The 12,391-nt window shown below is 46.0% G+C and overlaps 1 protein-coding gene across 1 annotated transcript in view; it reads left to right on the forward strand.

Annotated features, from left to right (window-relative positions):
- FANK1 (fibronectin type III and ankyrin repeat domains 1) overlaps positions 1-12,391 on the forward strand; it is a 157,142-nt gene that overhangs the window by 15,568 nt on the left and 129,183 nt on the right. The window contains exon 2 of the mRNA XM_077455502.1: positions 4,378-4,555. Within this exon, the coding sequence (XP_077311628.1) occupies positions 4,378-4,555 (178 nt within the window). The remainder of the gene's footprint in view (positions 1-4,377; positions 4,556-12,391) is intronic.

Genomic DNA, 12,391 nt, shown 5'->3' on the forward strand with positions numbered 1-12,391 from the left:
TGCACTGCCCGTCCTGGTCCCCGCCTCGTTCTTTAGACAGGTACATGGGATAGATGCCTAGATTTATCTGGGCAAAGAAAAAACCGAGACTGGCCCGGACTCTACTCTCCCTACCCAAACTTCACGGGGGCCTCGCAGTCCCGGATGTGAAGAAATGCGGTTCATCTCGGTAGGATTATAGACTGGGGTCGCCACCGGGATTTAAAGCTGTGGACCAGGTTAGAACAAGCCCAAATGCAGGTGCCACTACAGGGAGCTATCTGGTGCTATGCACACCTCCCTAAGAATATGAAAAGACATCCCCTGATAGGGGTAACGCTGCGAGTGGGGTCGAAGCTCTGTTCAGCCGGGCCACTATCCACGTCTAACTCTCCGCTCTACCCTATTATGGGGAACCCACGATTCCCTCCAGGATTGGACCTCCAAATTATGACAGCTATGTTTACTAGGAACTGCACACAAGCGAGGCACTTCCGGACGAATGGAGACTGGCCATCTATAGAGCTGCTGTGTGACGCGTCGGGCCCTTACAAACTAGCTTTCTGGACTGCAGTCCAACTTAGACATTTTCTTCGGGCCCTCCCATCTCCACAGCAGTTTGGTGTACCTTTGACTACATTTGAGGAACACTGTTCGGGGTGCGGGCACTCCCTAGGACACTGTCAACAATGTACAACCTCCTTATCGCCCCGGTTGATGACACTAATTTAACCTTCTTGACTAAATGGGGGAGGGAGCTGAACTGCACATTTACTTCGAGCCAGACTCAACGTATGTTAACCTTTGCCCTACAATCTACCATTTGTACCAAAATACAGAAAACTAACTACAAACTCCTGACTAGATGGTACTTAACCCCTCAGGTTCTGCACTCTATCCGAACACCTCGGCACTTTGCTGGAGATGTGGTCAGGGGCAGGGCACATTGTTACACATATTTTGGTCCTGTCCGAAGTTGTCCCATTTCTGGTCTACAGTCAGGTCCATTACCCAAAAATTCACGGAATACAACGTCCCCGATGACCCGGCCTTTTTTCTCCTACATGTTAATACCATGTCTACTAAAAAATACAAAAAGTCCATTCTGTGCCACCTGGTGAATGCAGCCAGAGCCTGCATTCCGCTCCACTGGAAAAGCCAGGCCCCGCCGTCAGTGGCGTCCTGGATTCGAAAGGTGGAGGAAGTTAGTAAGCTAGAAGACCTGGTGCTATCTGGGAGGCAACAACAGGAAAGATTTAAATCCACATGGGCACTCTGGCATCAGTTTATTCTCTCCCCTGAAGGAGTATCCCTGAGGACCCTGTGAGATAGTTTGCAACCTGGTCCAAGTATATGACGAGGTGTTCCGGAATCAACCAGATCTCTCCCCCCCTTCCCCCCCCCCTTTTTTTTTTTTCTTCTTTCTCCCTCTCCCTCTCCCCCCAACCTTCCCCAACCTTCCTCCCTTATGTATCCTTGTCCCCATTACTGTTAGCCTCTGACCTCGGACGCTTGATTGTTTACCGGGGCAATGGGGTTCTGGTGTGGGGAAGAGGGGGGAGGCGGCAAAGAATTAAGCGTCTAGTGAACCTATGGTTTCTTCACGCAGTGCTTCGGCCCACATGGGCAGTGGTAACCGGAATGACGATGAATGTGACCTTACAAGAACTCATGTTAATTTAAGATGTAATGTATGTAAGCTATGTCTGCCTCCCCCTCTATCTCTGTATCGAACTCAATGGGCACTTTCCCTTCCTTCCCCCCATGTATCCCAACTGTATGTCTTATGTTATATGTGCGCCCAGGTTGGGCATTGTTTAAATAAATAAAATCTATATTTGAAAAAAAAAAAAAAAACCCTGGTAGGTAAAGGCATAATGCGCTATTACTGTATTCATTACATACTAGCACATTATAAAAGACTTGTCTTGAAACGAAGCCTCTAGCAGCACACTAGCACCGCTGCGGAGGCTTCCATCTTCACCCGGTCTTCCTTCTGGGTTGACGGGCTTCAGCTGCTTCAATGCCCGAGCCGCGATGGCGTGAGTCACGGCCGCGGCACAGAGCTCTGAAGGAATGGTACGGGTTATCCTGTTCTTTTATAGCACATGTGCCATCTGGGGTGCCAAGGTTCGCCATCACTGTTCTTGGGAGTAGCAGCCAGTGACGTTGCGTCACTGTCTGCTACTCCCTAGAACAGTGATGGCAAACATTGGCACCCCAGATGTTTTGGAACTACATTTCCTATGATGCTCATACACTCATGCCAAGGTTCGCCATCACTGCCCTAGAATATCTCCTAAACCAGTGGCCATCAGCTCCTGTCCTCAGGGCCCACTAACAGGCCAGGTTTGCAAGATAACTGAAATACATCACAGGTGATATCATTTGCTGCTCAGTGATTGCAGTATTCTAGTCTGCATCTCCCCCAAGGTAATACATAAAACCTGGTCTGTTAGTGGGCCCTGAGGACAGGGTTGATGACCACTGTCCTAAACAGTGCATGTTTAGGAGATATATTTATTTAACTTTTTATTATAAGCTTACCTGTAGGTTAAAATCCAAATACAGACTACTACTTTAAGTTTAAATTCTGTCAATTTAGTACTCATAACAGTAAGCGATTAATCTCTAGTGAATAGCTTTGTTGCTTTTGTGCTTTCACAAAAGTGGTTTAACCACTTGCTTACTGGGCACTTAAACCCCCCTCAGTCCCAGACCAATTTTCAGCTTTCAGCGCTGATGCACTTTGAGTGACAATTACGCGGTCATACAACACTGTACCCAAATGACATTTTTATCATTTTTTTCCCACAAATAGAGCTTTCTTTTGGTGGTATTTAGTTACAGCTCGGAGTTTTATTTTTTGCTAAACAAACAAAAAAAGATGCAAAAAAAAAAAAAAAAATCATGTTTTAATAGTTTGTTATAAAATTTTGCAAACGGGTCATTTTTCTCCTTCATTGAAGTGCGCTGATTAGGCGGCACTGATAGGCTGCATTGGTGGGCACTGATGGGCTGCATTGGTGGGCACTGATGGGCTGCATTGGTGGGCACTGATAGGCTGCACTGGTGGGCACTGATAGGCATAGTTAAGGCGGCACTAATAGGCACAGATAAGGCGGCACCGATGGGCACAGATAAGGCGGCACTGATGGGCAAAGATGGGCACAGATAAGATGGCACGGATGGGTGGCACGGATAAGTGGCACGGATGGGTGGCACGGATGGGCACTGATAGGTACCACAGATAGATGGGACTGATGGGCACTGATAGGTGGCACTGATAGGTGGCTCTGATAGGTGGCACTGCTGGGCACTGATGGGCGGCACTGCTGGGCACTGATGGGCGGCACTGCTGGGCACTGATGGGCGGCACTGGGGTGCAGCACCTTTGAGGCAGATTTTGGGTGGCACTGTGGGTGGCACTGCTGGGTGGCACTGTGGGTGGCACTGTGGGCACTGCTGGGTGGCACTGTGGGCACTGCTGGGTGGCACTGTGGGCACTATGGGCACTGCTGGGTGGCACTGACAGGGGGGCACTTACTTTATTTCAGGATGGCACTGCGGGTGGCAGGTGGGCACTGGCAGGGGGCAGGTGTCCGTTTAAATTGCTGGCCGTGATCGGGACTGATGTCCCGAACACGGCCGCCGGCGATCGGCTTTTTTTTTTTCTCCTCGCGCTGTCAGCGCGAGGAGGAATACTAGCCGATTACCGGCTCCGTTTTATCACATGATCAGCTGTCATTGGCTGACAGCTGATCACGTGATAAGGGGTCGGGATCGACCCCTTACACGGATCGGTGATCAGGCGAGTCTCACGGACTCGCCGATCACAGAGCGCGCCGCGCGCGCCCCTCAGGGGGCGCGCAGGCCGCTCGTAACCGGGACTACGTCAATAGACGTAGTCCCGGAAATGTGGGTCCGCGCTATTGCCGTCATTTTGCAATAGCGCGGATCCCAAGTGGTTAATGTTCTTTTTCTCACCTTGCTCCTAGTTCCAGCTCTGTGGGTTTGTTCTTTGTAGGCAGAATAACACCAGTAAATGGCCTTGCTTGGGAAGGCATCTCTGCCTGCATTTGGTATTCTCCCTGTGCAGTGGGCTTGATTCACCGCTCTAGTACAACTTCATGATCTCTAATGTAATTAGCTGTCAGAGGCTTATAAATGCTAATTTATGCTCTTGAGCTAAACCTATATAAATCAATATACACTTTTTTAATTATTTCAGACAAATGCAAGACCCGACATTATGTAAGGATAACCAAACTAATTACGAAACATTTACAATTCCCATTTCTCTTGTCTATATCTGACAATTCCATGTACATTCCATTATTCCATTTAGGTTCTGCATTACTGAACAAAATACTTATTTTTAATTTTTTTTTTTCCCAGGCGAGGTTGCTTTTCCACGCCCTGATCCTCCCATAGTGGGGAAGGTGAATCACCACAGTATCGAGCTGTATTGGGATATCAATAACGCTTATCAAATTAAAGGCCCTGTCACAAACTGGTTTAAATTTTCTATAGAAGAGGAAGATCCGAAGACGCATGCGTATGGCACAATCTATTCGTAAGTATCGCTGTCACATTATCTATGCAATATAGGGAAACTGCATGCACATTTAGTGTTTTCTTTTTTCAGACATGCACCTGACATGATGTTAACCACTTCAGCTCCGGAAGGTTTTACCCCCCCCCTCCTTCCTAAACAAGTCATTTTTTGTGATGCAGCACTGCATTGCTTTAATTGACAATTGCGTGGTCGTGTGACGTTGTGCCCAAATAAAATTGATGTGTTTTTTTTCACACGAATAGAACTTTCTTTTGGTGGTATTTGATCACCTCTGTGTTTTATTTTTTTATTTTTGGCACTATAAACAAAAAAATACAGAAAAAAGGAAAAATAAAAAAAATAAAATGTGTTCATCAATTTAGGCAAATTTGTATTTAGCTACATGTTTTTAGTAAAAAAAAAATCCCAAGCGTATATTGCTTGGTTTGCGCAAAAGTAATGGCAGCGATCAGTGATTTTTTTTTTTTTGCGGGACTGCAATATTGCGGTGGACAAATTTGACACCGAGTGACACTTTTTGGGGACCAGTGACACCAATACAGTGATCGGGGCTAAAAAAAAAATAAAAAAAAATGCGCTGGCGGGGAAGGGGTTCACATCTGGGGCGATCAAAGGGTTAAGTGTGCTCCTAGGGAATGCTTTCTAACTGTGTGGGGGATGGACTGACTGGAGGAATAGAGACATCTGTGTTCCTTATTAGCAGGAACACAAGATCTCTCTCTCCCTCTGACAGAACAGCGGTCTGCCTTGTTTACATAAGCAGACTGCCGTTCTGCCTCTCCTACGAACAGTTGGCGGGTCCCGGAGGCCATCACTGCCACCAAACCCGCTGATTGGCTCCCGCTGTGTCCCATAGCGGACAAAGGGAATCACGTACAGGTACGTGATTTTGCACTTAAGGGCAGCCCTGCCATAGTAAGTGTACGTGAAGCAGTCCTTAAGTGGTTAAAGCCCCCCCCCCCCTTCATCCCCCATCTTAATTATTTAATTTTTTCTGTGTTTCCCTACTCCCATTGGCCTGTCCTGCCTGGGCTCCACATCCTGCATGTTATTCCCCCAAACATCTTCCAGGAAGTATGTTGTTGTCTCCACCAGGTGGGCCTGCTATATTACCATCAAACTTCTTGATCCAGCATTCCAGTAACAGCTGGCCTTTTGTAGGAGATGAATTCCCATTTACACGGCTCCTTGTTACAATCGCCCTGTAATGCCGCGTACACACGACCAGACTTTTCAACATCAAAAGTCTGACGGAATGATTCCGGCAGACTATTCGAACGTGTGTGGGCTGCAGCGGACTTTTGATTTGCAAAAGTCTGACAGACTTTAGAAATGGAACATGTTTCAAATTTTTCCGACAGAACTCTGCCGGACCCAGAAATCCGCTCGTGTGTGTGTGCTAGTCTGACGGACTAAAACCGACGCTAGGGCAGCTATTGGCTACTGGCTATGGACTTCCTTATTCTAGTCCAGTCATACGTCATCACGTTCGAATCCGTCGGACTTTGGTGTGATTGTGTGTGGCCAAGTCCGTTCATTCGGAAAGTCCGTCAGAACTCTGTCAGAACTCTGTCAGAACTCTGTCAGAACTCTGTCAGAACTCTGTCAGAACTCTGTCAGAACTCTGTCAGAACTCTGTCAGAACTCTGTCAGAACTCTGTCAGAACTCTGTCAGAACTCTGTCAGAACTCTGTCAGAACTCTGTCAGAACTCCGTCGAAAGTCTGCCGGACTTAAGTCCTGTCGTGTGTACGCGGCATAACGTTTCTCTGCTTGGATTCCCCCAGTTGTCTTTCATATAACCTGGTCTCAACCGTTCTGTTATCTGATATTAAAAACATGTTGACTTCCAAAACTGATATAATTCTTCAATTCAAAAGTTCATATAATCTGTAAGCTTCTAATTTCCTTGAATGCCAAGTGTGCGCCACCATTGCTTCAAGTGCTCACTCCTTGCCAAGAGTAATTCATCTCCAGATGCTAAGAGGTTAAAGGCATGAGATGAGAGACCTTTAGTAGTCGGCTCAGGCTCCACAGCTGCGACAACTGGGTCCCCCCGTAGATGGCTCTCACCATGGCTCCAATGACTATAGATGCCACTTTTCATGTGCCACTCAAAGAAAATAAAATCATTCAATGGCCCAGTATCGTTTAAAAGCAGAATTTATTCAACATGGTATAAACTGACAGGGTTGTTGCAGCAACAAAAGAACGCATATTGCACCGCCATCAAACCTCCGTTGACCCATGAGAAAGAGCCTGTAGTGTATTTCCTCCTAGATCATTTTTTGTTTAGAAGTTTTGGTCTCTATTATCTGTCTACAGTGAGAAAGCTGGATATTGTCGGTGGTGACCTTTAGTATTTCCCTTCTGTCTATATGTTCTAATTGCTTTGTGTCTAGAACAGTTATTCAGGTCATGTACTGTGTATTTTCTTTATTTAGTTTTGAGTAGAGTTCACTTTTCTTTTAGGTTTTTCTTCTGTCTATGACTCGCTTTGGGAGATTCTGTCTGATGTCCTGTCCCTGTGACACCTGTTAATTAAATTGGGGGGGTGCAGTTATCACTGCAACAGAAAAAGAGCAGACAGCAATAAAAACATTTATTATAGCTCCATCAGTGGTTGATGCTGAGAATCTTTTTGTTGTATGGAGTATATTGATATTTATATCCTGCATCAATGATGGGGTTTACAGGGATATATTTAGAAACCAAGCAATTGTAATGTGCACCAGCGCTATTCCTTTTTTTTTTTTTTTATATGCTTTTATTGAGTTGTTAATAAAAAATACATATCATTGCTAAAACATATATCTGTGAGGTATATATCCTATAGCTATTGTATGTCTTTGGCTTAGAAATATGTTGGCTTAGATATAAAGCTCCTAATAAATGTACCCTGCATATGTTTTTATTTCATTTATTTATTGGGGATGCATTGCTATTTTTATTATTTTATTTATTGCTAAACAATTGGTGATCCCTTTCCGACATGACCATGCAAAGCACAAAAGAAGTTCCCTACTGGCTTGGTAAGTTTGCGTCCTCTCATCACTGTTAGGAGATGCAGGATGCTGTGCCCAAGCGTGGCATGCCTATATCTCCTGTCATCAGGTTTGAGGACTTGACCCCTCCCACCTAGAGCTAATGTGTTGCAGGTGCAGCCTTTGGCTGGGTGGATCAGCCTGCTGGAACACAGCGCATGTACAGGGGACATGTACATCCTTGCTCTGAAATTACATTGTGCATGCTCACTGCCCAGGGGGGTGAAGGAGGCAGAGCGGTCACGTGAATAAATCCTCAATTAAAAGTACAGGGTAATGGAGATCCGGGAGAAGACAATTGCTGATTCCCCTATCAGCACTGTCTGTGTTGATGTGGGGAATCGTGCAAGTTTCTTTCCTGCAACCCGTGGTTGCAGGAAAGAAATTTGCTCCCTGTATGGCTGGGCTAATTCTTTTCAGTAAATATGCAGGCGTGTTCAGTGAGCAATTGGGGTATGCTATTTTGCTACCGACTTCTGTGCTCACAAATTCCCTTAAAGTAGATGTAAACCTTCTCCTATACCCAGTGAAGGGAAAAGCCTCAGATGAAACAAATCTCCCTACATAAGTTTTATATGTATATCTACTATCTTTAGCTTGCTATAGTCTTTAGATTTCTTACATGTGGTTAGAATTTTTACTTCCTCATTCAGCAGTAGGAGTGTAGTCTTGGCATATACTGTGTGACAGCTGATTGGATGAAAGGCACACACCCCCACTCCACATAGAGAGAAGAACGAAGATACTTTAAGAGCTGTGCTGTGACAAGACAAGCTCTCTGCTAATCTGTTTATAGCACCCACCCTGACACAGATTTCAGACTGGTTTTATCTCCTGTCTCTGAGAACTTGTCAGAAGTTATCATGCTGATAACAGAGGAACGGGACTCAGGGCTTTGGAGAGAGAAAGTAAACGCTACAGATATATGTGCCCAGGTCAAATTTAATGAATCGGTTTACATCCACTTGAAGTACTCTAGCCACTTTCTGCAAAGGGATGTATCCGTACGTCCTTGGGTTTAAATGGTTATACCAGGATCATGGTTGCAGTTGCAGCCACAATCCTAGTATCAAAATTTTCTGCCAATTTATGTTTTTTTTTTTTTCCGTAAAAGTGATCCAGCTGCCTTACCACTTTTACAAAGAGGAAGAGACCAACCCCCTATTGCAGTTTCTGGGCCTTCCCATCCCATTTGGGGAGCCCAGGACTGCTGTGGGTCGTCGAGCCGTAGAGGAGAAGGAACATTGGTTCCCAGGTATTTGCTTTGGTGTATGAAACTGGTAGCAATGAGGATTTTGTCACTTCCAGTTTTGGTTGGTTGTTAGCTGTTATCAGCTAGTAAAGCAGCCAATCAAACTGATCTTGTTTTGATCAGGTGTTTTGAAGGGCAGTGGAGATCTGGGGCCTAACAGACTCCAGCTTTCTCCATAAAGAGCACCTGTCACTGCCCATGCTATCACGGGGGATGTCCATCCCTTGTGATGGCAATGAAGTTGAATAAAAAAAAATGTAGGATGTAAAAAAAAAAAAAATTTAATTTTTAAAATAAAGTTAAAAAAAAGAAAAATTAAAGCACCCCGTCCCCCGGTGTTCACACCACCACCACAAGGTGATCACACCACATGTGAGATATCATCGCAAACGTTGGCGTGAGAACAATGATCTTAGTGCTAGAACTCAGGATTAACTCTACACTGGTAACCTGTAACAGCTTTTTATTTATTTTTTTAAATCAGAAAAAGAGATTTTATTGTGTCACAGATGCAGTTGTACAATAAACAAAGATCACATTCGGAAGGAAACCATTTGCATATACAGTGAGGTCAATACAGTGTACAAAGAATGTACAAGGCTCAAAGAGCTAATGTATAACCGCTCCATATATCATGGAGCACAGTAGTAATATCCGTGTCCTTAATATAAATTTTATTATCCTGCTTACACATGGTGAACGGACCCTTTGAATGATTGACGCAAAAACAACGGAAAGACAAACAAAAGAAAGAGAAGTGTGTATTACTGTGACAATGATCCGTAGGTCTTTAACAGTCATTTTTTATTAGCTGTCCAGCAGGGGCAGGCTGGGCAGGGGGGCAGGGTTGCAATTTCCCCCCAGGCTCTCCCAACTATATATTCAAAACGGCCGTGGCCTGCCTAATGCCAATTACATTTTTTCTCTGAGGAAGTCGGGCCAGGGGCATTCTGGGAGTGATAGTCCAAGCATGCTCAAGCTCCCGGTGGGGGAGAACTAAGAGCAGCGCAACGCAGCCAGGAAACTACAACTCCCAGAGCTTAGAGGCAGGCAAAGGCAGCAGAGCGCCACTGTCCCTGGATCAAGTCCAGTTTTGTCCCTGCATTGCAGGGACAATCAAGGGTGTGGGTGCATTGTGAGCTGGGGTAGTGGGAGGTCACCCCGGGCTGGTCCTACCATGGGTCCCGCTGGGCCCATTGGGCTGCCCCAGATGGGGGGCAAGCGGCGCCAGATTACACAGAGTGGGGATCTCTCTCTTGCCTGTAGCCGCTGTCATACGAAGTCCCACCTCCTGGACTGGCTCCTATGATAGACAGCACACTGATGATGTCTATCATAGGAGCCGGGACTTCGTATGACAGCTGCCATGCTGGGTAAGCAAGAGATCTCCACTCTGTGTAGTCCGGCGGCTCGCCTCTAATCTCCATGCACTGAAAAGACTGCATTGATAGGCACTGATGAGGCTGAGCTGATGGGCACTGGTGAGGCTGCGCTGCTGGGCACTGTTGAGGTTGCGCCGATGGGCACCGTTGAGGTTGCACTGTTGGGCACTGGTGAGGCTGCATTGATGGGCACTGGTGATAGTGAGCTGATTCGGTGGATCAATGGGCCACTTGACTGGACTTGCCCCCTAGGCCTATGGCTGCCAGCCCTCCCCTACTGTCCAGTGAAATGAAGGGACAAACGACAGTGACCAAGCCAGAAGACCCTTAGTTGCAGACTGTGCGAATGACGCCATAGATCTAGAGTCACAGAGAGATTATATCTGGATTAGGCGTCCCAGCACCAGTTTGGCTGGCGCTAGACCCGTAGTGTCTAGCCATGGCTGCCATATTCTATATAATTTGTTAGGAGCTTTTCTATGTTGATATGTTAACTTTTCCTTAATTAGAATGGTATTTACCTGTTCAAGCCACTGTTTCGTTGTTAGAATACGTGGTGATAACCACAGGTGAGCAATCTGTAACAGCTTTTAAAATATCGTCTATAAATAACTGAATAATATATGTACCATAGTTTGTTGCCATTCCATTGGGTGTGTGCAGTTTTAAAGCATGACCTGTTCGGTATCTACAGTATCTACTCATCATAGCATAATTTTTTATATTTGAGTATTGTAAATGGGTATTGTGTTTGTGTGCATTAGGATTAATTAAAGTTTTATTTTTTCCTAAACTTTGCATTTCATAAGTTGCTGCGCAAATATCGCATGACCTAAAAAAAATTGCAACAACTACCACTTTAGTCTTCAGAGCCTTTGCTTTCAGAAATGATATCATATTTGGGGCTTCTAGCTCATTTTCTAGCAAAAACAAAAAAAAATGCAGATTTTTACATGTACGAGAGAAATGTTAGAATTTCCTCAGGCAGCAAGGGCCTAGAGACGGTGGCACATCTTAATATGTAGTAACTGATGCATCTGTACCCAATTGATTGCCAAGCAATAAAAACCTTATCAGAGGTTCTAACCTTTTTGGCACTTGAAGTAGATCTTCACTCTCCCAATAAACATTGATTAGTTTAATCCTCGTGCTGCTAGCATTAGTAAATATATAGGAAAGTATTGTCGGGGCTGGGCCCAGACCTTCCTTCTCTGAGCTGGCCGCTCAGCTGTCTGCTAATTGCCAGCTCCTATCTCTCCACAGTTACTCAGCAGTTGATGATATCCTGCTCGTCAGTCCTGCTTACTTAACCACTAGGCATCCGCGCTATAGCCGAAAAAAGACGGCTGCAGCGCGGACGCCAATTGCCGGGAGGCCGTCCCTGGACGTCCTCCTGTTTACTTCCGCGTTGCGCGCTCCCGCGAGCGCGCATCGTGGAAGTTCTGTGCCAGCAGTGTCCCCAGGACACAGCCAGTCACAGATCGATTTAAACGGCCAATCACAGCGGCCATTTACAGCACGATTGTCATGCCCAATGAGAGATGATCTCATATGTAAACATATGAGATCATCTCTTATCGCCGGCTTTCCCTCCTGACACAGACAGCGTGTGAGGAGGGAGAGATGAACGGCCGTTAGGAAAAAATAAAATAAAGTGCCCACAATGTCGCTGCCATCTGTCCCCACTGCCATCTGTCCCAAGTGCCAGCTGTCAGTGCCATCTGTCCCAAGTACCAGCTGTCAGTGCCATCTGTCCCAAGTACCAGCTGTCAGTGCCATTTGCCCCAGTGCCAGCTGTCAGTGCCATTTGCCCCAGTGCCAGCTGTCAGTGCCATCTGTCCCCAGTGCCACGTATAAGTGCCATCTGTCATCAGTGCCCCATATTAGTGCCATCTGTCATCGGTACCACCTGTCAGCGTCACGTGTCATCAATGCCACGTATCAAAGCCATCTGTCATCAGTGTCACGTGTCAGTGCCACGTATTAGTGCCATCTGTCAGCAGTGCCACATGTCGTCAGTGCCACGTATAAGTGCCATCTGTCATCGGTGCCACATATTAGTGCCACCTGTTATCAGTGTCACGTGTCATCAGTGCCACGTCAGTGTCACGTGTCACTGTCCTGGTGCTCCAGGGCCTTCAAAAGTGTAAGCCCTT

The sequence above is a fragment of the Lithobates pipiens genome, unplaced genomic scaffold (assembly GCF_037356315.1).
Source record: "Lithobates pipiens isolate NorthernLeopardFrog02 unplaced genomic scaffold, aLitPip1_a1.2 Scaffold_25, whole genome shotgun sequence".
NCBI lineage: Eukaryota > Metazoa > Chordata > Amphibia > Anura > Ranidae > Lithobates > Lithobates pipiens.